Source organism: Colossoma macropomum, unplaced genomic scaffold, assembly GCF_904425465.1.
Source record: "Colossoma macropomum unplaced genomic scaffold, Colossoma_macropomum, whole genome shotgun sequence".
NCBI lineage: Eukaryota > Metazoa > Chordata > Actinopteri > Characiformes > Serrasalmidae > Colossoma > Colossoma macropomum.
In genome coordinates, this window is record NW_023495392.1 from 380,437 (window position 1) to 403,831 (window position 23,395).

General features: G+C 36.4%; 1 protein-coding gene across 8 annotated transcripts in view; it reads left to right on the plus strand.

Moving 5' to 3' along the window:
- dmd (dystrophin) overlaps window positions 1–23,395 on the plus strand; it is a 164,887-nt gene that overhangs the window by 137,552 nt on the left and 3,940 nt on the right. For 5 of the 8 annotated variants that reach the window (XM_036562453.1, XM_036562456.1, XM_036562458.1 and 2 more), the window contains 4 exons: window positions 12,483–12,603; window positions 16,260–16,352; window positions 21,870–21,895; window positions 22,720–23,227. In XM_036562453.1, the coding sequence (XP_036418346.1) occupies window positions 12,483–12,603; window positions 16,260–16,352; window positions 21,870–21,892 (237 nt within the window). In that variant the 3' untranslated portion in view covers window positions 21,893–21,895; window positions 22,720–23,227. Of the gene's footprint in view, window positions 1–12,482; window positions 12,604–16,259; window positions 16,353–21,869; window positions 21,896–22,719; window positions 23,228–23,395 lie in introns of those variants that run through there. The other 3 variants (XM_036562455.1, XM_036562457.1, XM_036562454.1) reach the window with 2 other exon arrangements.

Consider the following 23,395-nt stretch of genomic DNA (forward strand, 5'->3'; position numbering starts at 1 on the left):
GGGTGGAATATTTCAAAAATATTTAACTTCAAGGACCCACTGGAGAGAAAAACAGTCTAAATTACTGAAATGAAAAACTAAATGAATGAGAACAGCCACAGAACACGAGCTAATATAAACAGTCATATAAAAAATATTTGTTATTTTTAGAATTATGTCAAACTTAAGTGTGCATTTCTGCTTTTTATGGCAAAATGGTAAAATGTATGTTTTTGGTTAATTATGGACATACATAGTTCATCAAGGAATAGTTTATTGTGAACAGCCAGTTACCCTTAACAAGCAGCTCAACCACAATCAGACTCAGGCAAAAAAAAAAAAAATCACTTGCATTGTGTCTTCTCCAATACTTGGTTACGCAACCCCCTGCCTTAATAATGGACCCAGTCCTGTCAGGTAAGGATTACACCAGTTTCTTGATTATGAGTTCCTGTCCATTTTAGCCCACTCTTCCACTAACTTTATGCTTCATGTCCAAGCAGGACACAACCTTGACACTCCCATACTCCAGGGTGACAACTGTAGGATGCATAGGCCCAAGTGTCTGTGTGAGTGGTTCACCAGATATGATGGAACAGATATGAATATGAATGCCAAAATAGGCACATAAGACCGCTGGCTTAAAATTGTGCATCCGGTTTGTGAAAGAGTGGGCTAGAATTGACAAACTCTCAAGAGGCTGGTGTAATCCTCACCTGACAGGATTGGTGCTGTTATTATGGCAAAGGGACACATAACCAAGAATGCGAAAAGAAATGATGCGTGCCACCAATATTTTTGTCGGGTGAGCTTTTATTGTAGCATGATGATAATGTTGTACCTTTAAAACGAGAAGAGACAAATGTCATATGCAAGATATATTTGTTCCTTTCTTAGTAACCTTTGTGATTTTGCCTAAATCTCTTCGTGACTTGGTGCCTAAATAAAGAGTTTGTAAAGTGATGTTAGCCTTAGGTTTCAAGCATTTTTTGTGTTCAACAGCCCTTGTAGTTACACAATGAATAACATGCTCACTGCAACCACATGAAATAACTACTAGAGCTGGAGACTTCCAGTTGAGCAACCAGTTAAAGCCCTTACTTTCATTTCAGCAAAAAAGTTACATTATCTCAATATATGTAATACCAGTAAACTTCAAAGAATTTCTTAACACCCAAGTGTTGATGATAGTGTAATATGCCGTTAGTTTAGCATTTTTGTTTTTTCTATTAATTTTCAATTAATATTAATATATTTTTTTTATTTACAACTGAAAAAAATGGGTTGAATATAATTTATTTTTGATCAGTAAAAAAGCATTAGATTACATAGAAAAATGCTGTGAAAAGGGGCGTATCTGCATTTTTTGTTTGCAAGACTGGAATAAAAACATTACTAAAGTATTTGTATCTGAAGGCAATACCCATACACATTTAGCCATGTTTCACGTACTAGTTTGCTGCCCCGCTGCCTAGCCTTACTTAATAAGACTCAAGACACTTAATGGATTTAATGGATTTCCAGCAACACTTCTGAAGTGGGGTAACATCAGCACTTTCTGCATGAAGACATCACAACACCTTCCTGAATTATGAAATAATTTTGTAAGTGCCTTCATAAAGTATTTGTTCAGCATGTCTGTTAACTATGATACAACTGTGGAAAAGCAACACTTTTTACAAACCATAGGTGGACATTACAGGAGAGACAGAGAGGAGAGTTGTCCCTCTCATTATGTTTATATTAACTGTATAATTTTAAATTATATAGTAATATGCATTGAAAGAAATTGTGCTAATTAGAAAATCAAAACAGTTGTTTTTTAAGTTTCGAAAGACTGCATCCCCACTTCTTATACCTCACCAGTAGTTTGGTCCACCTCCTACCATCCCCGAAACATAGATATGCATAAACAGATGCCACAATGGATTTAGCCAGGGACGTCAACGACGCCGCCATTTTGGGGAGAACATCGCTCCTGGACTGCATTCAGTACTGATATAGAGCAGCAGTTTAAGAAAGGTACTGTCCAAAGAATTATTTACATTTTCAAAATCTATTTAAAAAACACAGCACATAGAAAGACGGATAGAAATATATAATGGAGAGAATGCAGCAAACGACACTCATGTTTGTGTGATGTTTATGTATAGTTATGGCCGTGTGGTTGGTGAAAAAAAAACTTGTGTGTTTTTTCTTCTGGGTTTATATTAAGCTTATTCTGTTTAATAATGTATACAGGGGATGCTGACTGAATGTGAACTAGTTATATTAATTTATTTACAGCGATTGTCAATGCGGAGTAAGCATTGTAGGCGCAGCATCCGTAATCCGAATAGATATTCACGCTAGATTCTTACTGAGAGGTTTTTTGCATTTTATGGTCATGAAGATTAGAAGTGATTCACACATGAATGGATTTGCTGGTGTGTGTGATTGTATTTCTAACAGCTTGTCCTAAACTCATTCTTCAGTGTAAGGTGACTGAATACTTTTCCTGCTGCTAACCAGCTTGAACACAGTTATTAAGTACAGCCCCTTTTCCAACAAAAATTAGGGCGCTATGCAAATAGTAAATAAAACGGAATGCAATGATGTGCAAATCAGTTCAACCCTATATTTAATTAAAAAATAGTACAACGACAACATATCAAATGTTGAAATAAAATTTTATTGTTTTTTGAGAAACATATGCCCATTTTAATTTCAGTGTCAGCAGTATGTTTCGAAAAAGTTGGGACGGGGCAACAAAAGGCTGGTAAACTTCTGTAATGCTTAAAAAAACCTGGTGGAACATCTCACAACTAATTAGGTTAAATGGCAACAGGTCAGTAGTGGAATTGGTTATAAAAAGAGCATCCCAGAGAGGCTGATCCTTCAGAATGCCAAACCGCATTCTGCATGTATCACAGCATGGCTCTATAGTAAAAAGGTCTGGGTGCTAAACTGGCCTGCCTGCAGTCCAGATCTGTTACCCACTGAAAACATTTAGGGCATTGTGGAAGAATACCACAAAGGAGACCTCCAAACTGTTGAGCAGCTGAAATCCTATATCAAACAAGAAAATATTTCACTTTCAAAACTACAGCAATTGGTCTCCTCCATTCCCAAATGCTTAGTGTTGTTAAAAGAAGAGGTGATGCAACACATGAAAATGCCCCCGTCATCATTGCATTCAGTTTTTCTTTATGTTTTGCGCAGGGTCTCAACTTTTTCAGAAACGGGCTTGTAGAAATAAAAGCAACCGAGAGCAATTAGTGCAACCTAAATTCCTATGTATTATTTTTATTTATTTTTAGCACTTTGTAGGTGTAAGCAGATTGTCAAAATAGAGAAATGTGCTTTGTACTTGGTGATAATTTTATGTAATATTCTGTTTGAGTTTTACAATTGGACTATAAATACACTTGTATTTATGTCTGGTATTCATTTTTACGACTGCTAGATAACATTAGCGTTTAGAGTTTTTAAATCTAAATCATAAACATGAAAATTGTTAAATTATTGATCTCCTGCCCCTCGCTGCCTTTACACATCAGTTAAAAGTTAATCTAAATATGAATTGACTCTGACACTTGTTATGGCTCTAAACAGCTCCCCTATTTAAGTTTTTGTTGGAAACCTAAGATGCATTAGAAATATAGTGCCACACGTTTAAATAATCATCAGTGTGCATAAATGTCTGAAGATGATAACGAAACAAATTTTGTTAAACTCGGTTGAGTAATAAGGAAGTTATGGCTGAATTAATCATGAGAACTCATTATATATCAGTACATGTGTATTTGTTTTCAAACGGATGTTGACCATTTGAAGTTGGTAGACTTAACCAACAGACAATGCAGCATCTGCAAAAAAAACAAAAAAACAATATATATATATATATATATATATATATATGCTTTTGGAACCACAAATTAAATTGAAAATATATGTGTGAGGATATGGGAAAGTATAAAAAAGGCACAGACGGCTGCATTGCACATAGGAGTTATTTTTATTTCTGCTGTTTGTGGTGCAGTGGTGCTGGCCAGTTGTTGGTGTCTCCTGTTTAATGTACGTAGAATTGGCCAGTCAGCCCTCTCCTCTAGTCATGTTCATCTGCATGTGACATTGCTTATGCAGTTCGCTTTTCTCAGAATACACTTTATTGCATTTACATGATTGTTTTTGGTATTTGAAGCACAGTTTACATCCTTTAAAATTGAAGCAGTGTGAAGTGTACAAGTCTTTTAAATAGTTGTAAACTGTTAGTCACCATACCATTATAACCATTTAATTTTCTAACAGTCAACATTTGATGTTTTGAAATATCGTCTGTATGTTATAGGTTAACAATAAAGCATGTAACATTATTGAAACAAGTCATTTATTAAGGGTCTTTACTAGGGGTGGGCACCTCACGATTCGATTCGATTATGATTCAGAGGGCTGCGATGCGATTATAAAACGATTATCGATGCATCTCGATGCATCTTTTTTTTATATATATAGCATTTTCTCACTGTGTGAGCTCAAGTTTCGAGTTCAAGTTTCAAGTTTATTTGTTATTTGCACAACATGTCAGGACATTTATGCATTGAAATGCTTGTGGTGAGGCTCAGGTAATCACTCTACAGAAAGTAAATAAGTAACAATAAAAATACAAGAAAAACCAACTGCAATATATTAAATATATACAAAATATACACAAAATATACACAGAATATACAGACAATATACATTTTAAAGTGACTAAGTGACTCTGTGTTATTGTTATTTAAAGTGACTTGGTACTTTTAAAGCAAAGTATTTGTAATGATCCATAATGAATTTACTTCCAGTATTTTTTTTTATAAAACAAATGGAAGTGATGAGGCAAGTGAACTAGACGGCTCTCATTCAGTGCTCTTGTTTGGAGCACGAGAAACTGCTGCTACTCATCTGCGATAAAATGCGCGGTTACGGTGAAATAAGATCCAGTGGTAATGGATGTCGACGCAGCACATTACAGCTATTCCACCCGTTTTCTTTATTGATTTTATAACTTCGGTTTTGGTCTCGTTGTAGAGATCGCTGTGTCAGTAAAATGTCTTTGAGACGGGACGTGTGCAACATAGCGCGAAAGCCTTGTTTCGCAATGACTGAGAACTGCAGGTCACAAAGCAGCGATGCGTTATTCGCATTTATAAGCAGCGTAGTTGGTTTCCTGGTACGTTAAATCTGCAACGAGAGACTGTCAAACACTAAGCGGTTGCGAAGATGAAGTCGCTTCTCTTTCAAATTCTCCCGTTCCACCTTAAATGGTGCCACATTTACATTCGGCGCCTCAGTTAGAATTTAAGGTGGAACGGGTAAATTCTAACAAGAAGCTGGAGAATAAGAAGCGACTTCAACCTCGTAAATCAGTCGAACGTTGAGACATTTAACCGATCTACTTCTGAGGAAAGGGTTTCTGGCGGAGATAGGAGGAAAGCGGCTATAGCTGAAGCTTAAAGCAGAGCGAAGTAAATCTGCGTTTTCGTTTATATTGTTTAGTCTATACTAGGACTTTATCACATACTGAGACATACTGGACATAAATGTTGCGGCTCCCAAGGTGGTTTGATTTTTGTTGAAAGGTCAAAATGGCTCTTCTTAACATTTGGGTTGTGACTCCTGATCTAACCTGGCTTTAATGCAGAGGGAGCCGGTCAGATTTCTCACTCATCCAGTAGTGTTTTTGTTGTGTGCCGCCACAGACTGTCCGGGCGCTGCACTTCTGCACTTCCAAGTTCCGCCAACATTATGTTAATAAGTTTAATTATTTACGTTAATACATTAAAAAAAACATTTAGAAAATTGATTTTTGACATTTGTGAATCGATTCAGAATCGTTCATGTCCGCATCGCGATGCATCTAAGAATCGATTTTTTCCCGTACCCCTAGTCTTTACGTCTTTTATTAACCAGTAATGAACAGCTCTGTCAAGATTAAGGCCAGAAATCTGCAGAATACATGCGATTCTAAAAGGACATTTTGCCTACTAAGTCCTGTGCCATAACAATCTAGAACACATTCCATTTGTCAGGATAACAGAAAATAGAAAATTGGCTGGAAAGAAAGAGAATTCATGAAAATTAATGACTGGTGTATCCCTGGTATAAATACAACACTAAGAGAAATATTTCACTTTAAGTCAACTTTAGTTTCATGTTAAATTCCCAAATCTGATTGCTTTATTATAGGATGTATGTTGGAGCATAAAAGCTTTTGTCTTTGAAATACGGTCTTTCAGTCTGTTTTGAAGCCTGTTGCAAAATGTAGCTGTTATGTAGTATTTAAAGTGTCATCCTTGGTTTGTTCACTGGCGCTTGGACCTGGATTTTCTGTGAAGCTGCTTTGTGGCAACACCTGTTGTAAAAAGCACAGTATAAACATTTTGACTTGACTTTACTTTAAGACTATCTGTTCCTGTACTTTTGCTTATCTAGCAATTGGGTGGTCTGCCACCAAAGGTGCCATGTTCTAAGTTAACACATCTATATGTGAATATCAGGAAACAAAAGCTGAAATTCTGATCTGTCTTTTTATATTCATCTTTTAATCTCAAACTCAAATGTCTTCAGAGTATACCAAAAATAAAAGAATTGGTCTTGCTGTTTCAATACTCTCGGAGGAGATTGCATATTTTCTCAAAATGTACCTGTGTTATTGGGGTGAGGTATTAAAAAGCACAATACAAAAATCTAGTAAAACACTGTGTTTTCAAATTAACCTTTATAATGCTCTAGAAAGTTTTTATTCTTTTTTGTATGCAAAATGTCTTGCAAAAGCACCAAACTGCTATCCTGTCTGGCTGGCCTTTAAAATTATTTAGTCCCTTTTAAGAAAATAAATGGTCACGCACTCCAGTACACTAACATGTTGTGGCAATTTGTAACCACTTGACTTAATAATAATACTTCTAGTGTTGTGTTTATACCCAGTTTACATTTTGACTCCTGTCAGTCATTTTGTAAGCAGTGAAAGTTTAGAAGGCATTTGAAATCCTGAAGCGAAAAATTTGTAATAATAATCAAAAAATTATGTGGAGCACAACTTTGTCATTGTGCATGATTGCAGAAATTAAACTGCTACAAGTTTTTGTATAGATGTATTCATGATCATTTATGACATGGCCTGCAAGACTTGGGAAGGTTGCAATGGAATGATTCATATGTAAACATGAAAATATCAGGAGATCATGTTGTAATTATATGCATTATAATGTATTAGTAGACTAGTAACTGCTTTGACATTCAGTTTTTTTATCTACCAGTTCAGGTGGCCATGGTGCGGTGACTGAGTACACGTAACAAAGTTGTAAACATATATCCTTGAAGAAAGGAGAATGGGCTGGATGGGAGTAGTGAATGCGTTGAGTGAAGTGAGGGAAAATCAAATTTTAAGTGAAAATTGTTCAGCTGATTAGGTCACCTGCTGCTTTGAGTCTTCTTGTCCTTTGAAATCTTTTGATTATAGCAACAGACAATAGTGGTGAACTATTTTTTTATTTTGTTCATATTGCTACTTGACTGAGTTTGTAACTTTGATTAGACCACGTTTTGCTTTCTTGTCATACTCTTAAAGGCATTTTTAGCAGACTGCAGGGTTTCTGTACCTGTTCATTATTTTTTTGTTTAACTGTCGAAAAAAATGTTTCATGGAAAGGGGAGACTGTCTGTGACGTACTTTCAATTTATATTGAAACTCCAGTGATCTGTGAATTTATGGGTACCATTGGTAAAGATAAGGAGAAAAGACCATGAAAGATTTTAATTTTTTATCAGCTTGAGGTAAAACTGCTTAAGAAAATAAAAATGCATATACTTCTTTGTTTGTCTAATGCATGTGTCTCAATTGTTGATATCCCTAAAGATATTTTTATGAACAGACATGTATACTCATTGACCTTCTACCTTATTCAAGTACACTTGCGTCTTTAGGAAAGCTTAAGTGGTCATTCATGATTTCCTGTTTTATATCTTGTTCCACTATCAATATGAAGGAATATGAAGCCCAGATCTGGGGAAACTCACACACCTGGAGTTTACTAAACTTTGAATTGAACTTTTTACTCCAGTTTTTTCTATGCTGTAACGCTGTTTTGTGGTGCTTCAGGCAGCACCACAAAAAAAAATGTAACCTTCCTACCACCCAAGTGATGTCTTGGCCTTAGGCAGGCAGGGATTGGCCGACTGCAGTGAGGTAGGCCCTTCCTTTTGCGATCTATAATGGTCAATGTGTTGCCTTATAACGTCATTCTTATTCAGCCGTGCTGCTGCACAGCCTAAAATGTTTTACAAAATTTTGCTCGTTTTCGTCTCGTGTCATGTGGACCGGGTCAGCTCCGCCACTCACCACATGCACTAGCCTGCTAGCTTTGTTGCAGGTGGACATGCTCCACCTTTTTCATGGTCAGACTGCGACTTCCCTTCACTTACAGCCTTCGAGCACACATGTACCCTCCAGCCAGAGGACACCTCACAGCACGCTGAGTTGGTTCACTCTGGTCAGTGGGAGAGAGGTGAGGAGAACAAAGAAATGGAAGACATCGAAGTAGGAGCACTGTGCAGTGATGAAAGAGAGAAAGATGAGTGCATTCCTAAGACCACTGCACAAAGACCCTTACTTACGGAAGTTTTGGTTTGGGTGGCGGTTAGATCTCCCACCTAGGGCAGCCCATTCAGTCAGTTCTAGGAAAACTGTAGGAGCATCAAAGCATTCAGTAGCATCAACAGTTCACCCCAATATGGATACCTGTCTTCCAGAAGTGAGAGTAGGTTTATTTCAAAAGTGGAAAGTGTGGAAACACTTGTGTGCTCCCTTCTCTTGGATTCTAAATACTTTTTGAAAAAGTTATCCCCTGCATTTTGCCAGCAGACCTCCAGGGTTTGCTGGCGTCACACAAATAAAGATATCAGCTCTAGCAGAGCCTTATCTAAAGCAGGAGATATGCTTCCTCTTAGAAAAAGGTGCAGTTCAGCTGGTAGAGAAAGGAGAAGCCCAGACAGAGTTTTACCGGAGATACTTTCTAATTGCCCAAAAAAGTTGGTGGCCTGATGCCAGTCCTGGATCTAGGATCCTGAACAAAACGCTGCAATTAAGAGGACCAGGTCTGATGAGACATGAGAATGTTAGCCAAGCTAGCATCCGTGCTGGAGAAGACTCTGACAGCACTGGGCAGCTCCTTCAGTGACAGGGTGCTTTCCCCGAAGTGTGTGAAGGAGCATTATCGCCAGTCCTTCCTTCCAGCTGCTGTTGGACTGTACAACTGGCACTGCTCATAAAGCGTTGAGTTGGCAATTTTCCTGCTCTGTCTGTCCATGTATCATGCCTAGAATTTTCTGCTGACATGAGTCATGTCACGCTACATCCCAATTCAGTGTTTTTTTGGAAAGGATCCACGCCTGGCGACATGCGAGTTGTGACCAACTGTTATGTGTTTTGGCTTGGGGGAAAATGGTTTCCAGGGAGAGACTGTCCGATTGGACAATCTAGGCTATTTCGTTAGCTTATACCTCTGCCGGGAAGGCTCACCCAGAGGGTCTAAATCGTGCAGTATTATTCTTTTTACATGATAGCCTTGTCTTTCTCGCACCCGGTGCTCAAACCAGCCAATCATTCGCGAGTACAATTTATAAAGTATAAATATACAAAGTATAATCTGTACGAAGGTTTTGTTGTGTCTTTGATCAAGAAGGCTGTGCATCGGCCCTGTCCTTGTGATCAGGTTGGTGGTACACAGTTCAGCATAGTAAGAACTCAGGATCAAAATAAAGTAAAACGGATGAGTTGTCCTATTTTACGCATGAAGAACGAGAGTTTTTACAGTGTTGGCCTTCGCTGATCTCTGATCAGAAGCGGAATCATTTGTCAGTGGTTGTTAACAAGCTGTTGTTTTGCGTATAAGTGCTTCTTGACTGACAAAGAGAGCTTGTGGTTGCAAGTACATTTTAATTTTGGCAGAGGTGGAGCGCAACGATGAGGAAGTGTACTCACAAATGGACGGCTGTTGTTTTGTTTTTAATATCAGTCATATTGTTAAGACATTTTGCATTTGAGTTTGAATTACACATTAAATAATGCACACTTACATGGGAAATGCATTTGTAAATACACATTTTAATTGCCATTTTCGAATTGGTATTTGAATTTGATAAAGTTAAATATGCTGCTATATGAGCTTGTTGACTGCCCAATTATTTCACTGCAGCTTTTAAACGTTACGCCTTAGTATGCACATTTGCATGATAAGCTGCAGTCTTAGTAAACTGAATGTAAATTGCGCTGCTTCTGCGTTCAAAAATACATCTGGCCGTCAGTGAATGTCATTGTGTGTGCCAGTAATTATGATGCATGTGTTTTTGAGAAAAAAAAAGAGGACTTGCTTAACTATAATTAATTACTAACCTACTAGTTACTACTTAGTCTACTACTACTAACCTACTACTTACTACTTAAGTTTCCATGATACTACTATATATGAACAAACGCACTTATAAATTACTTGGAAATGTAATAACCAGCGTTTTGTAGACAGTGAATGGGTAGGGGAAAAGCCCCCAATAATCCCCACTAAATGTAAGTGAACACATTTTTTGTAAAGATTTTTCAGTTTTTAGTGGTGTATCTTAAAGAGATGAAAGATCTATTTTTTTAACATAAGCAAGTTTTTATTATTTATTTAGAACTTGTATGATTTATTTAGAAAGAACTGAAAAGATGAAAAGTAATTTTTTTAGCTGACTAAGCTAAAAAAGACTACTTCTATCCACTTATTACATTATTTTGTTGTTTAGGTATTCATATGTTTGTTTACTTGTACAAAGCTGCAGATATTGCTGTAAACGGAGTCTAGCTAGTGCAAATCATGTTTCTTACACAACAACTTCAAACATAATGTAGGCCTACCACTTACAAGTGGTATGTGGCATTGTCATGCTAAATTGTAGCCAACCATAATTAAAAAATGAAATGAAACTGGTTAACAAATGTAGTGAACCAGATTACATACTCTGACATGTATTAAGATTTCTTTGCAAATATTAAGGCTTTCAGGCTTATTAAACCCCCAGTGTATATAAACCCACAGACATATATAAGCAGCTTCTGTTATTATACACAAAAAACTGATCGCATATATGTCAGAAAAAAAATCTGAATATTGTGCTGATAATTTCTGTAATTCACCTTTTTAAGTACAGTTACCATGGTTAACATGTGTGTGCCCCACCTTGTAAATAGTTGGTAATAAGAGTTGCAAAAAAACAAAACTGATGTTTAATATACAGTGATTTAAAACATATACAAATAGAATGATATATATACACACACATATATGGGTAATTTTAAAAAGCAGGTAAAAATAAAAAATCTCAGTTTCAGTTCAGTTGTCACATTCTGCACATCCTAAAAAATTTGATTTTGCTATAGATGAAGAGGGACCATCAGCTTGTTATCAATGCATAGTTCAAAAACATCTGGAAAGGCACTATCAATGCTGAACAATATATAGAGGTTTTAGAACAACATATGCTCCCATCCTGACAACGTCTCTTTCAGGGAACGCCTTGCATATATCAGCAAGACAATGCTAAACCATGTACTACATCCATCACTACAGCATGGCTTCACAGAAGAAGAGACAAGGTGTTGGAACTGGCCTGCCTGCAGTCCAGATCTTTTACCAGTAGAAAGAATTTGGCTCATCATGAAACGGAAAATCCAGCAAAGAAGACACAGGACTGTTGAGCAGCTAGAATCCTACATCAGACAAGAATGGGACAACATTCCTCTCCCAAAACTCCAGCAATTGGTCTCCTCACTTTTCAGACATTTACAGACTGTTGTTAAAAGAAGAGGGGACGCTACACAGTGGTAGACAAGGCCCTGTCCCAAATTTTTTGAGATGCCACCAAGTTCTAAATGAGTTCATATTTTTCATGAAATGGTCTCACTTTCAACATCTGTTATGTGTTCTGTGTTCTATTGTGAATAAAATATCGGTCTATGAGATTTGCAAATTATTGCATTCTGTTTCTGATTCTTATTTACATTTTTCCAACTTTTTTGGAATTAGGGTATTTATTTGGCTTGAAACTCACAATATTAAACAAAAAAGATGTGTCTGTTGGATAAGATTCTTTGTATTTTTTAAGTCCTGCAGTTAAAATATTTCACAGTGAATGTGCAAGTGGGCTTAAAGTATGTGGGTTTATTAGGGGCTTTTCCCCTATGGAAGCTATTACGTTGTAACAGACTAAACTACTATTAAAAGTGCACTCAGTGGCTCATTGCTAAGTACTTATTATAACTTGCTGTTACTTAGTAGCCCCTAATGCTTAATGTTCAGTGTTAACTATTGAATATGAAGAATCAATGATATAGTAAGACCACATTAAATTATATCAGTTGCATGAGTGCAAAAAAGTACCAAATATTAATCACTGCGCCCACTCCCTTGCCTAATTTGTCTGGTTCCTTTTTACCTATGTCCTAGCCACAGACTGAGTCCAAGCTGAATGGCACTGCCCTGTCCTCTCCCTCCACTGCCTCCCAGAGATCTGACACCAGCCTGGCCTCATTGCGTGTGGCCGCAAGCCAAACCACTGAGACAATGGGTAAATTTCCCTAACAATTTAACTTCATGTTTGGATTAGCCGTTAAGTATTATTTAAGTTCGTTGATTTCTTGCATTTCAAAAGATTCCCTAATTACGACACTATATTAAACTTACATCTAAATAAATGTTTCTTTTAATGAACAAGCTACACATGCATTGAGCTGAATGAGTTATATGCAGCGAGCCAAATCATGTTATATCTGATTAGACAAACCCTCCGTGCACACCGCCAGCAGTGAAAGCAACAAGGCAGCTGGCAGCTCATTTATTTTGAATGAGAGCCAGCCACGCTCAGCAAAGAGCAGTGGCAGGACCACGAGCAACATGAAGCAAGCGAGTGACGCAAAGCTATTTAGCTCTGCTCGACTTTATGCAGAAAGTATGAGCTTATGTTATAGACCAAGTTAACAGTTTTCTTGGATATTGGAAGACATGTATAATCTGCTTTTCTGAAACAGATGCAGGTCACTTGTGATCAAGTATTAACAGTGTGACAAATACGGTTTAGCCTACCAAGCATTTCTCTACAGCAAGATTATAAATTGAAAGAAAAAAACACTGAGAAATAAAATTTTATGGATTTATCTTAATTTGGTTATCCACTTTTAGATATTTTTGTCTTACGTGCTGTTAGTTAATAAATATAGCCTGCCTGCTTTTGCTTCAAAGCGCCGAAGAAAATCAGTGACCAGCTAAAGGCTGCCTGAGTGACGGCAAGTAATTTCATTGCCGGTGTGCATGCAGGGTTACACTAAAGTAACCGTATAGTACATGATTTCTTGGACACTTATGCCAACTGTAATATTTTCGAAGAGCGTGTAGAAATAGTTTGTGCCAAGGGTGTCCTCAGTAAAAGCACAGAAAATAATTCAGGCCCTTTTGTATTGGTGTTTATGTTCAAGTTATGTCCAAATACCAATACAATTTATGGTAATAAGATATGGAACAAATTTAATTGTTCCAGTGTGCTATGGCTATTATGACATTTTATACCATTCATTTTATTACTTGGCATAAAGCCCAGGCTGGTCTCAAGCAAAAAGTTGTTAATGAATTCTTAAGTTTTTAAATAAGGTTTCTTTCATTAATTTATGAAGTTTTAGAAATGTAAACTGCTTAGTTTCTTTTTTCTACAAAAAGGGGGGGCTTAACAAAAAAGAGTGAATACTGTTCTAATGTCATTATCTAAAATGTTATTGTTGTACAGGAAATAACCTGAATAAATAAGAGGAGAAACATAACAGGTGCAAATGCTTCCCGACAAGTGTACAGCATGAAACAGTTAAGTATTTAACATCCTACCATGCTCTGTGGCATGTATAAAATGTTGAGCAGGCCCAGTAGATCTCAATTTTGGATCGAGTTGGCAAGAGAAATGTGACTTTAAAAAAGCGTTCATTATTATGGCGTGAAATGCAGGAGCTTCAGTCACAAAGAATGCTGAACTGGCTAGTGTTTCTTAGTATTTTTATACAAGCCACAGAGCACGGTAGGGTGTTAACTGCTTACTTGTTTCATGCTGTACGCTTGTCTGAAAGATTTTGCACTTGTTACGTCTGTTAATTTATTCAGATTTTTCTTTTAATTGGTTGTCCATCTGTCTGTAAATGTGATTTTTTTTTTTATGCAGATATGTAGTAATATTATGGAAGAAAGCTGTGAAACCATCTCACATAATCCAAAGATGATGCCTTAGAATTATGTTAGAAGTTTTTCAGGTCAATTAGAATTACTTCCACCTCTGGTAAAGTTTAAGAATGGTTATGAAAAAATTGTATTAGCTTTATTTTATATTGAAAATTTTATTGAAAAAGTAAACTTTGAGTTTGGAGAAGTATTGAAAGATTATTGAAAAAAGTAAACACATCTCAGTTTTTGGCTTCCCTTCATTTAGTACTATTTATACCCTTTCTTTGTCAAGATAACAGCACTTGAGGATGGAGAACACATAGGGGTCTGGGACAGTAGAATCATTCAGAATCTCTCCAGATCTGTCAGAGACCTTGTCCTAGCTTGAAGGCCTTGTTCTTCAGCTCAGCTCTAAGATTTTGAGTGGGAACCTGGGAAAGGCTTATTTGGTCAGTAAACATTTTGGAGATGTACTTGGGCTTATTGTCCCAGCCACATGCCCATTTTTAGTCTCCTGTTAGACACCCAGATATTTTGATCTCCTAGGATTTGAATATGTTTGTGATGCCATGAATTTTAACTTTACATGAAAAACAGCCACACAGAATCACTGATTGACCAGGATACTTCACATCAGAGTATTAGATTCCTTTTTCACATCTGGTGATCATTGCCAAAAGCTCTATTGTCATTGACAAAGAGATGTCAACTAATTGTAATTTTGTAGATTTGATGGTTTTAAGATGCAACTCCTTAGAAAGATCCTTCTGCAATTTAAACTATGTTTCTTAAAATAAGAGATTTTCTCAAACCATCCCAAAAATACATTTGGGCCCTAAGCCAGCGAGATTCGCTGCAGCTGTTACTTAAAGCTTTTTAATTATTTCTGCAGTAGTAGTATTTATATTTTTAGAAATTAAAGCTAATTTTATAGTAATTGTCTGATTCAGTAATTTTTGTCTTGTGACTCATTTTGTGTGATTCTGATATCCTCATACCTCTGTGACGTGGGAAATTATTGTTGACCACTGAAGTTTTAGTCATTAGTTCCTAAAGACTCAGCTGTGCTTAGAAAAGGTACAGTAAGAATATGAATTAGATTTTGTTCGCAAACTTTTCTGGAGGTGTCATTAAGTGTGACATTTTCTTTGAAAAATTTTATTCCACTTTAAAGTTTCTCATATTTAGAGTAACATCAAACTGGAAAGCAATGCAGACTCCATTATTGAAGAGTCTCCATTATTGAAACCCTGAATGGTTTTAAACAGTGTTTTGGGGTTGATTTTTAAAGGAACAGAGTTAAACTCACATATCTGAGAAAGTGCTGTGTTAGTGCTTTTATTTTTTCTTGTCAAACTGTGAACAAGTATGTGCTAGGAACTTGAAGATTAACTGTTTGAGGCTTTTCACATCCTTTTTACATTTTGACTAACACATGGCTTAAATGTAGACTTGGAACCTTTTATTGCAATTAAATAATAAGGAGATGCTTTAAAAGTAGTCATTTTAATATCAAACACGCTGTCACTGTTGTATCCACAGTTTCAAATGTCTCATAGATTAGCTTCAGCTAAACTATTCCTCAGTTTTAACTAAATTTACTCCCTCTTGCTGTCTGGTGACAAGGATACATACATTGCTAGGCTAACTTGCCTGCAGAATAGTTTAGGGGCTGTAAGTCTCGTTGTATTTGCTCCTCCTATCTCATCGACTCGTTTCTTCTGTACTTTGAAATAGACAACAAGCAGAAATGTTGTAAAAAGATTTGTGATATCAGAAGTTGGAGTCATTTGAAAGGCAGTTAAACCTTGGTTTGTGTAAAACACACAACAGACAGAACCGAATTTCTGCGGGAGTGGGATAAAATGTTGTGGGAGCAGACAGAAGCTGAATTGAAAAATGGTCCTACACAGACCTCTACTTGTGAGGATTACTCTAAGGGGCATTGCTTAGCTATTGCCTAGTTAAGCCATTGCTTAGTTATTGGTATTATTCTAGGTAACTGGAGTGTGTTATGCATTTCAGGTGATGATGAGCTGCCCAGTCCCTCCCAGGATGCAAGCACTGGACTAGAGGAAGTGATTGAGCATCTTAATAATTCTTTTCCCCAGAGCCAAGGTAAGATGTTTTTGACAACACAAAGACAAAACAGAAAGTTATAAAAAAAATCCTAAAGGTGAAGAATTAGGGGTGGGAATCTCTAGGTACCTCACGATTCGATTCGATTACGATTCAGAGGGCTGCAATGCGATTATAAAACGATTATCGATGCATCTTGATGCATCTTTTTTTCTATATAGCATTTATATTTTCTCACTGTGTGAGCTCAAGTTTTGAGTTTGTTTCAAGTTTATTTGAAATGTCAGGACATTTATGCGTTGAAATGCTTGTGGTGAGGCACAGGTAATCACTTAACAGAAAGTAAATAAGTAAAAATAAAAATACGAGAAAAACCAACTGAAATATGTTAAATATACACAAAATATACACAGAATATAGAGACAATATACATTTTAAAGTGACTAAGTGACTCGGTTTTATTGTTATTTAAAGTGACTTGGTATTTTTAAAGCAAAGTATTTGTAATGATCCATAATGAATTTACTTCCAATATCTTTTTATAAAACAAATGGAAGTGATGTGGCATGTGAACTAGACGGCTCTCATTCAGTGCTCTTGTTTGGAGCACGAGAAACTGCTGCTACTCATCTGCGATAAAATGCGCAGTTACGGTGAAATAAGATCCAGTGGTAATGGATGTCGACGCAGCACGTTACAGCTATTCTACCTGTTTTCTCTAGTGATTTTATAACTTCGGTTTTGGTCTCGTTGTAGAAATGTTGCTGTGTCAGTAAAGTATCTTTGAGATGGGTCGCCTCAGTTAGAATTTAAGGTGGAACGGGTAAATCCGAACAAGAAGCTGGAGAATAAGAAGCAACTTCAGCCTCGTAAATCGGTTGAATGTTGAGAGACATTTAACTGATCTACTTCTGAGGAAAAGTGTCCTGGTGGAGATGGGAGGAAAGCGGCTATAGCTAAACCTTAAAGCACAGCAAAGTAAATCTGCGTTTTCGTTTATATTGTTTAGCCTATACTAGGACATTATCATATACTGACACATACTGGACATTAAATGTTGCGGCTCCCAAGTTGGTTTGATTTTTGTTGAAAGGACAAATTGGCTCTTCATAACATTTGGGTTGTGACTCCTGACCTAACCTGGCTTTTAATGTAGAGGGAGCCTGTCGAATTTCTCGCTCATCCAGTAGTGTTTTTGTTATGTGCCGCCACAGACTGTCCGGGCGCTGCACTTCCGCACTTCCAAGTTCCGCCTTTTGCGTTCCGTCAACATTACGTTATAAATTAAATATTTAGAAAATCGTTCACATCCGCATTGCGATGCATCTAAGAATCAATTTTTTTCCCACACCCATAAGAAGAATTAATGCTTTTACTTTTCAAAAATACTTTTACATTTATTTGGAAGTGGAATTAACATAGATAATTTGCTTGTTCCTTGTTCTTCAGACGTTTGGTTAAATAATTTTCAAGTGTTCTTAAGATATATGTAGAGGCTATTTTTTTAAAAGTGGTGTGTGTGTGTGTGTGTGTGTGTGTGTGTGTGTGTGTGTGTGTGCGTGTGTGTCTGTGTGTATGTTTGTGTATGTGTGTGTGTATACACTCACTGAGCACTTTATTAAGAAAACCTGTACATCTGCAATATTCATGCAGTTACCTGCGGTGCATAAAATCATGCAGATACAGGCCAGCAGCTTCAGGTAAAGTTCACATCAACCATCGGAATGGGGAAAAATGTGATCTCAGTGATTTTTGATCGTGGCATGATTGTTGGTGCTGGATTTATTTCTATTATGCTTTATTATGTTATGTAGTATTTTACTGGCAAAAACACATCTTATAAGATGTACTTCTTTGTATCTTCTGTCCTTTTTGTCCATATCAGGTCCACATACCATACAGGTACTATGTAAAAGTCTTTAGTTAATTTAATTTCCAGTCAAAACGGCCATAAAGTACAGTATTACTCATTTTTAGGAGATGTTTCTGAGGAAAGTAGGTATATGATATTTACTTGCATAAAGAAAGGGTAATGAAAATAAACAACAGGAGTTTGTGAAACATTACTCTGATTGTGAGAGGCACAAAATGCAAGTTCTAAGTTTTTAATATGGAGGTATTAAAAAATATTCCTACAGATTTCTTTTAAAAAAAAAAAGTGAAAGTAGGTCTGATGAAAACAAAAGAACGCTGAACAACAAAAACAAAAGAACACTGACAATTTTGAAATTCTCTTCAGTTGTTGTGACTTCTGTGTAATATTCTGTTAAATGTGTTCTGCTTTTAACTGACACTGAAAAGGTGCGTACTTGTATTTAATTGTTTTTACTAAAAAATTAAATGAATGAAGACATCTCTGACTTTTGCTCAGTACTGTAGATGTGCTTTAATTTTACAGTTACAGATTGTAGTCCATCTGTGTTTATGCAAAATTAGTTAGCCCTCCTTTACTCTATACAACAATGGTCAGGACTCCCACAGGAGCCCCACTGAACAGGTATTATTTGTGTGATTTATCATTCCCAGGACAACAGTGACACTGGCATGGTAGTGTCATGTTTGTGAGTGTTGCACTGGTACAAGTGGAACATACACAACAGTGTTAAGGAAGTTTTTGAACATTGTGTACACTTAATGTCTGCTTTATTAGACAAACCTACCTTGTTGATCCACCTTGTAAAATTAGAGTTTGCGGTCTATTCTCGGCCCAGCAGTGACACTGAGTTGTTGTTTAAAATTCCAGTAACACAGCTGCTTGATCCACTCTGTGTGTTGCACTTTCTTGTACATGCACACACACACTTACATGCCGCTATCATGTCGGTCTCACTGCAGTGCTGAGAATGAACAACCACCAAAAAATTACCTGCTCAGTGGTGTTAAGAACATCTCAATACGTTCAGCTGCATGCAAGTAGAAGGAGTCCAAACATTTCATTTAATCATAATTTCATTTACCCTAACCATCTACCTAGCTGTCTTAATTGAATGAAATGTCATTATCTTGGAAACTTAAAGTTGCATAAAGTTGATCTTTATTTCTGTCATTTTACATGTCTTCATGTTTGGAGTCACACACGTTATGATAGTGCGTGTTGGCTTGTTATGGGCTGCAGAGAATACAAGTAAAAGCTTCTTTGAGTGCCTCCATACTTGAAGAAAACACGAAAACTCCCAATATAGGAAGAAATACTTCTGATATGTCAGTCCGTATGTAAAAGCATCTGCCAAATGCCATAAATGTAATGTAATGAGTTAATTTTAGAGCTTGTTTCATAGCAGTTAAAATTGTGTAACTGTGTAAAACACAGCGAACATTCCATAAAAAATAATGATATGGTGGACACTAAAAAAACCCTGGTAATAATTATATTTCCCAACCTCCTCCTGGAAAAACTAATCTGTTGATGGTTGTTAAAATGTTGCTAAATTGTTGCTAAGCGGATGCTGCAGTATCCAAGGTGGATGGTAATGCTAAAGTGTTGCTTCTGTAAATGAAGTTCCACCTTAAATTCTGTGCCACCTTAATTTTAGTGCTACCTTAAAGAGAGTTCCACTTTAAATTCTGTGCCACCTTAAATTTAGTGCTATGTTAATTGAAGTTCCACCTTAACTTCTGTGCCACCTTAATTTTAGTGCTACCTTAAGGAGAGTTTCACCTTGAATTCTGTGCCACCTTAAAAAAAGTTCCACCTTAAATTCAGTGCCCCCTTAATTTTATTGCTATGTTAATTGAAGTTCCACCTTAAATTCTGTGCCAACTTAAATTTAGTGCTATGTTAATTGCAGTTCCACCTTAAATTTAATGTTATGCTAATTGAAGTTCCACCTTAAATTCAAGAAATACTCACTGACATGTCAGTCCGTACGTAAGAGTGTCTGCCAAATGCCATAAATGTAATGTAATGAGTTAATTTTAGAGCTTGTTTCATAGCAGTTGAAATGCATGAGAATTTTTACTAACACGGAGCAAACATTCCATAAAAAATAATGATATGGCAGACACTAAAAAAATAATGATATGGCAGACACTAAAAAACCCTGGTAATAATTATATTTCCCAAGCTCCTCCTGGAAAAACTAATCTGTTGATGGTTGTTAAAATGTTGCTAAATTGTTGCTAAGCGGATGCTGCAGTATTCGAGGTGGATGGTAATGCTAAAGTGTTGCTTCCGTAAATTAAGTTCCACCTTAAATTCTGTGCCCCCTTAATTTTATTGCTATGTTAATTGAAGTTCCACCTTAAATTCTGTGCCACCTTAAATTTAGTGATGTGTTAATTGCAGTTCCACCTTAAAGTCTGTGCTACCTTAAATTTAATGTTATGCTAATTGAAGTTCCACCTTAAATTCAGTGCTGCCTAAGCGCAATTCCACCTTAAAAGCAGTTCCACCTTAAATTCATTATTTGTGCTGATACTGCTGTGCATTAGGCTGTGAGCGTGAGTCTGTGTGTACTGTGTATGAATGTGTGTGTGTGTGTGTGTGTGTGTGTGTGTGTGTGAGGGATGTCCATTATGACAGCACTTGTGGCAGTTAATTTGAATGTCCTGAGCATTCCGCCTATTCATTTCCTATGGGAAAAAATATCGTCTTTGAATGATAATTTTACGAAAACCATACATCGGATCGCTTAGAAAAGGTATAGGTCCTATGATCCTGCAAAGTTTCGTGGTTCTAGCTCAAAAACTGTGGGATGAGAAACATTTTATATTTTGAGAGTAGACTAATAATAAGAAAAAGATTATGAAGAACAGTACGTTGGCTTTTTCAAGCCAACTAAATTATTATTATTCCATGCATTGACAGTATAATAGCTTATGAAATTTGTAACAGAAACTGTCAATTCAGGGAACTCTGTTAAAAGGGTTATCTTTTTTAAAAGTGCTCTGTAATACTGTAATGCATATGCTGTATGCATAAGATACTGACAGTATTCAAAGTCTCAATTCACAGCCATCATTTTTCATTTTTACACCAGTGTCTAGCTATAGTAGTACACTGAAGCTACAGCGAGATTGTGTGTGCTTGTATTCAAGTGAATCTTCACAGATATGGTTTATAGCCTTTAATGAGATTAAAAAATGTGAGCCTGTTGGCCATGGTTTGGGATTACCTTACATAGCACTTTTGAATAAGTCTGCTACTGAAGGTGTTCCTCTGTTTAACCATGCCATGAAGCGATGAAAGTCATTGTGCAAGATGGCCAGATGTTTATCAAATGTCCTCCATCTTACTGACATCAGCTGGATTCATGCCATTGCCCCAGCACACTAAAGCTTAAAGGATTGAAAAATACAGCAATAAGGAACTGGTAGAAGACACCTGTAGGAGAGGCCAGCATACACTAAAGGACCTAAGCCTCGTTTTTTGTATTACAGCCTAAAAAGAGGTTTGAGACAACTAACAACATTTTGTAGCATGTTCAGTAGTTGGTTATCAATAAACTTGTATTTTTATCAGTGTCATTTTCCTGCCATGTTTGCAAGGCAGACAGGCCAAGACGGAATTAAAGTTTTCTTTTTCCTCTTTTCTGTCTCTCTTTCTCTTCATCTAAGGAGGTGGACAGCTAAAACCATAAGAGGTTAGTATGCAATGACAGTGCTGCTGTACAGGAACTAATATTCTGCTCTCTTCAGTGTTTTGCTTTCCATATTCTCTTGCTCTGTTGTGATGCTTGTAAAGACCCTGTTGAATAAATAACCTTTAACATGTAACCTTCATATAAAATTGGAATACCAGATTATGATTAGCGCTGTAAACATAAAATATTACAAAGTTTTTAGTGGTTCATCCCAGAAATCAGTCAAACATCACTGAAAAACATCAGATCATTCTTTCACAACCGGAATCTACATTGGATGCATTTTCTCCCAGTCACTTTTTATAAAAATTACAATAACTAAGGCTACAAAAACATCCATAAGCAGTCTTGTACAGTGATATTATTGACACATAGACTTTGAAATATGAGCATGACTTATTTCTTGATTCTCATAGTCATTTGAACTGTTTGAGCACAATTAAACAATTCATTATGATTTGAAGTTACGAAACCTGGGTTTTACCTTATGTCATGTAGACTATCGGTATGGGGAACGTTTTTGTATGCGTGTGATCTAGCAGCTTTGTTGGGAGCACAATGCATTTGAGTTCACTCTTGTAAATAAAAAATATTGTAAATATTGTATATTTAAAGAATATTTAGATGTTCAGAATATGTTTAGAAAAAAAGTTAATTCTTTCAAGTTAGATGTGTGTTGATTGAGACTTTCTTTTCAGCTAATTGACATGACTCAGTTCAGCTGGCAGGTGACAGTTAGTTAAACCACACATAAACTTAACCATCTTTAGTCTTTTCAAATGTTTTATTGGTCTTTTCTTTGTCTTTTTTGTCTTTTTCCTCAGGGAATAACATGGGAAGCCTCTTCCATATGGTGAATAACATTGGATATGCCATGGAGTTGTTTGGTCAATGTAATGACAGCACAGCAGAGCAGGGTTTAGACTTAAAAAGTCTTCTCAGTGCATGCTTTTGTAATGAAAACAGCTGGACAGGATATGTTTACAATGTGAAATCAATAAAATCTATTTTTCTGAAGGATCATGGTTCCAGATGATAGAATTCAGTAGTTTCTTATAACTATAGAATTGTTTTATTATTGAAAAAACAGGTTTTTAATCTTCTATGCAATTGTTTAAAAAAGAGAAGAAAAAAGAAGGCTTAAAAGAAGGAAAAGTAGAAAAAAGTGTGATAACACTGCGTGCCATTTCTTTGTACAGGATGTTGGGTACATTTTAAAGTGATTTATGATTTATGATGATAGGTAATTATAAACATAAAGGGTGCTTTATGAACTAATTTTGTTTGTAACAAATAACAAATGCACATTAAAATCTGCTCTGTGTGTGTGTGCGAGCATGTGTGCATATGTGTGTATCTGTAAATCTAGCTGTCTCCCTGAAACATCCCTATGGATGTACAGTAATGGTATTTATGACACAGCATTATTCTATTTTTGGGAGCTCTTGTTTCAACTCAGTATTTATCAGATGTTCTTGTTAACATTCCTGAACTTAATAT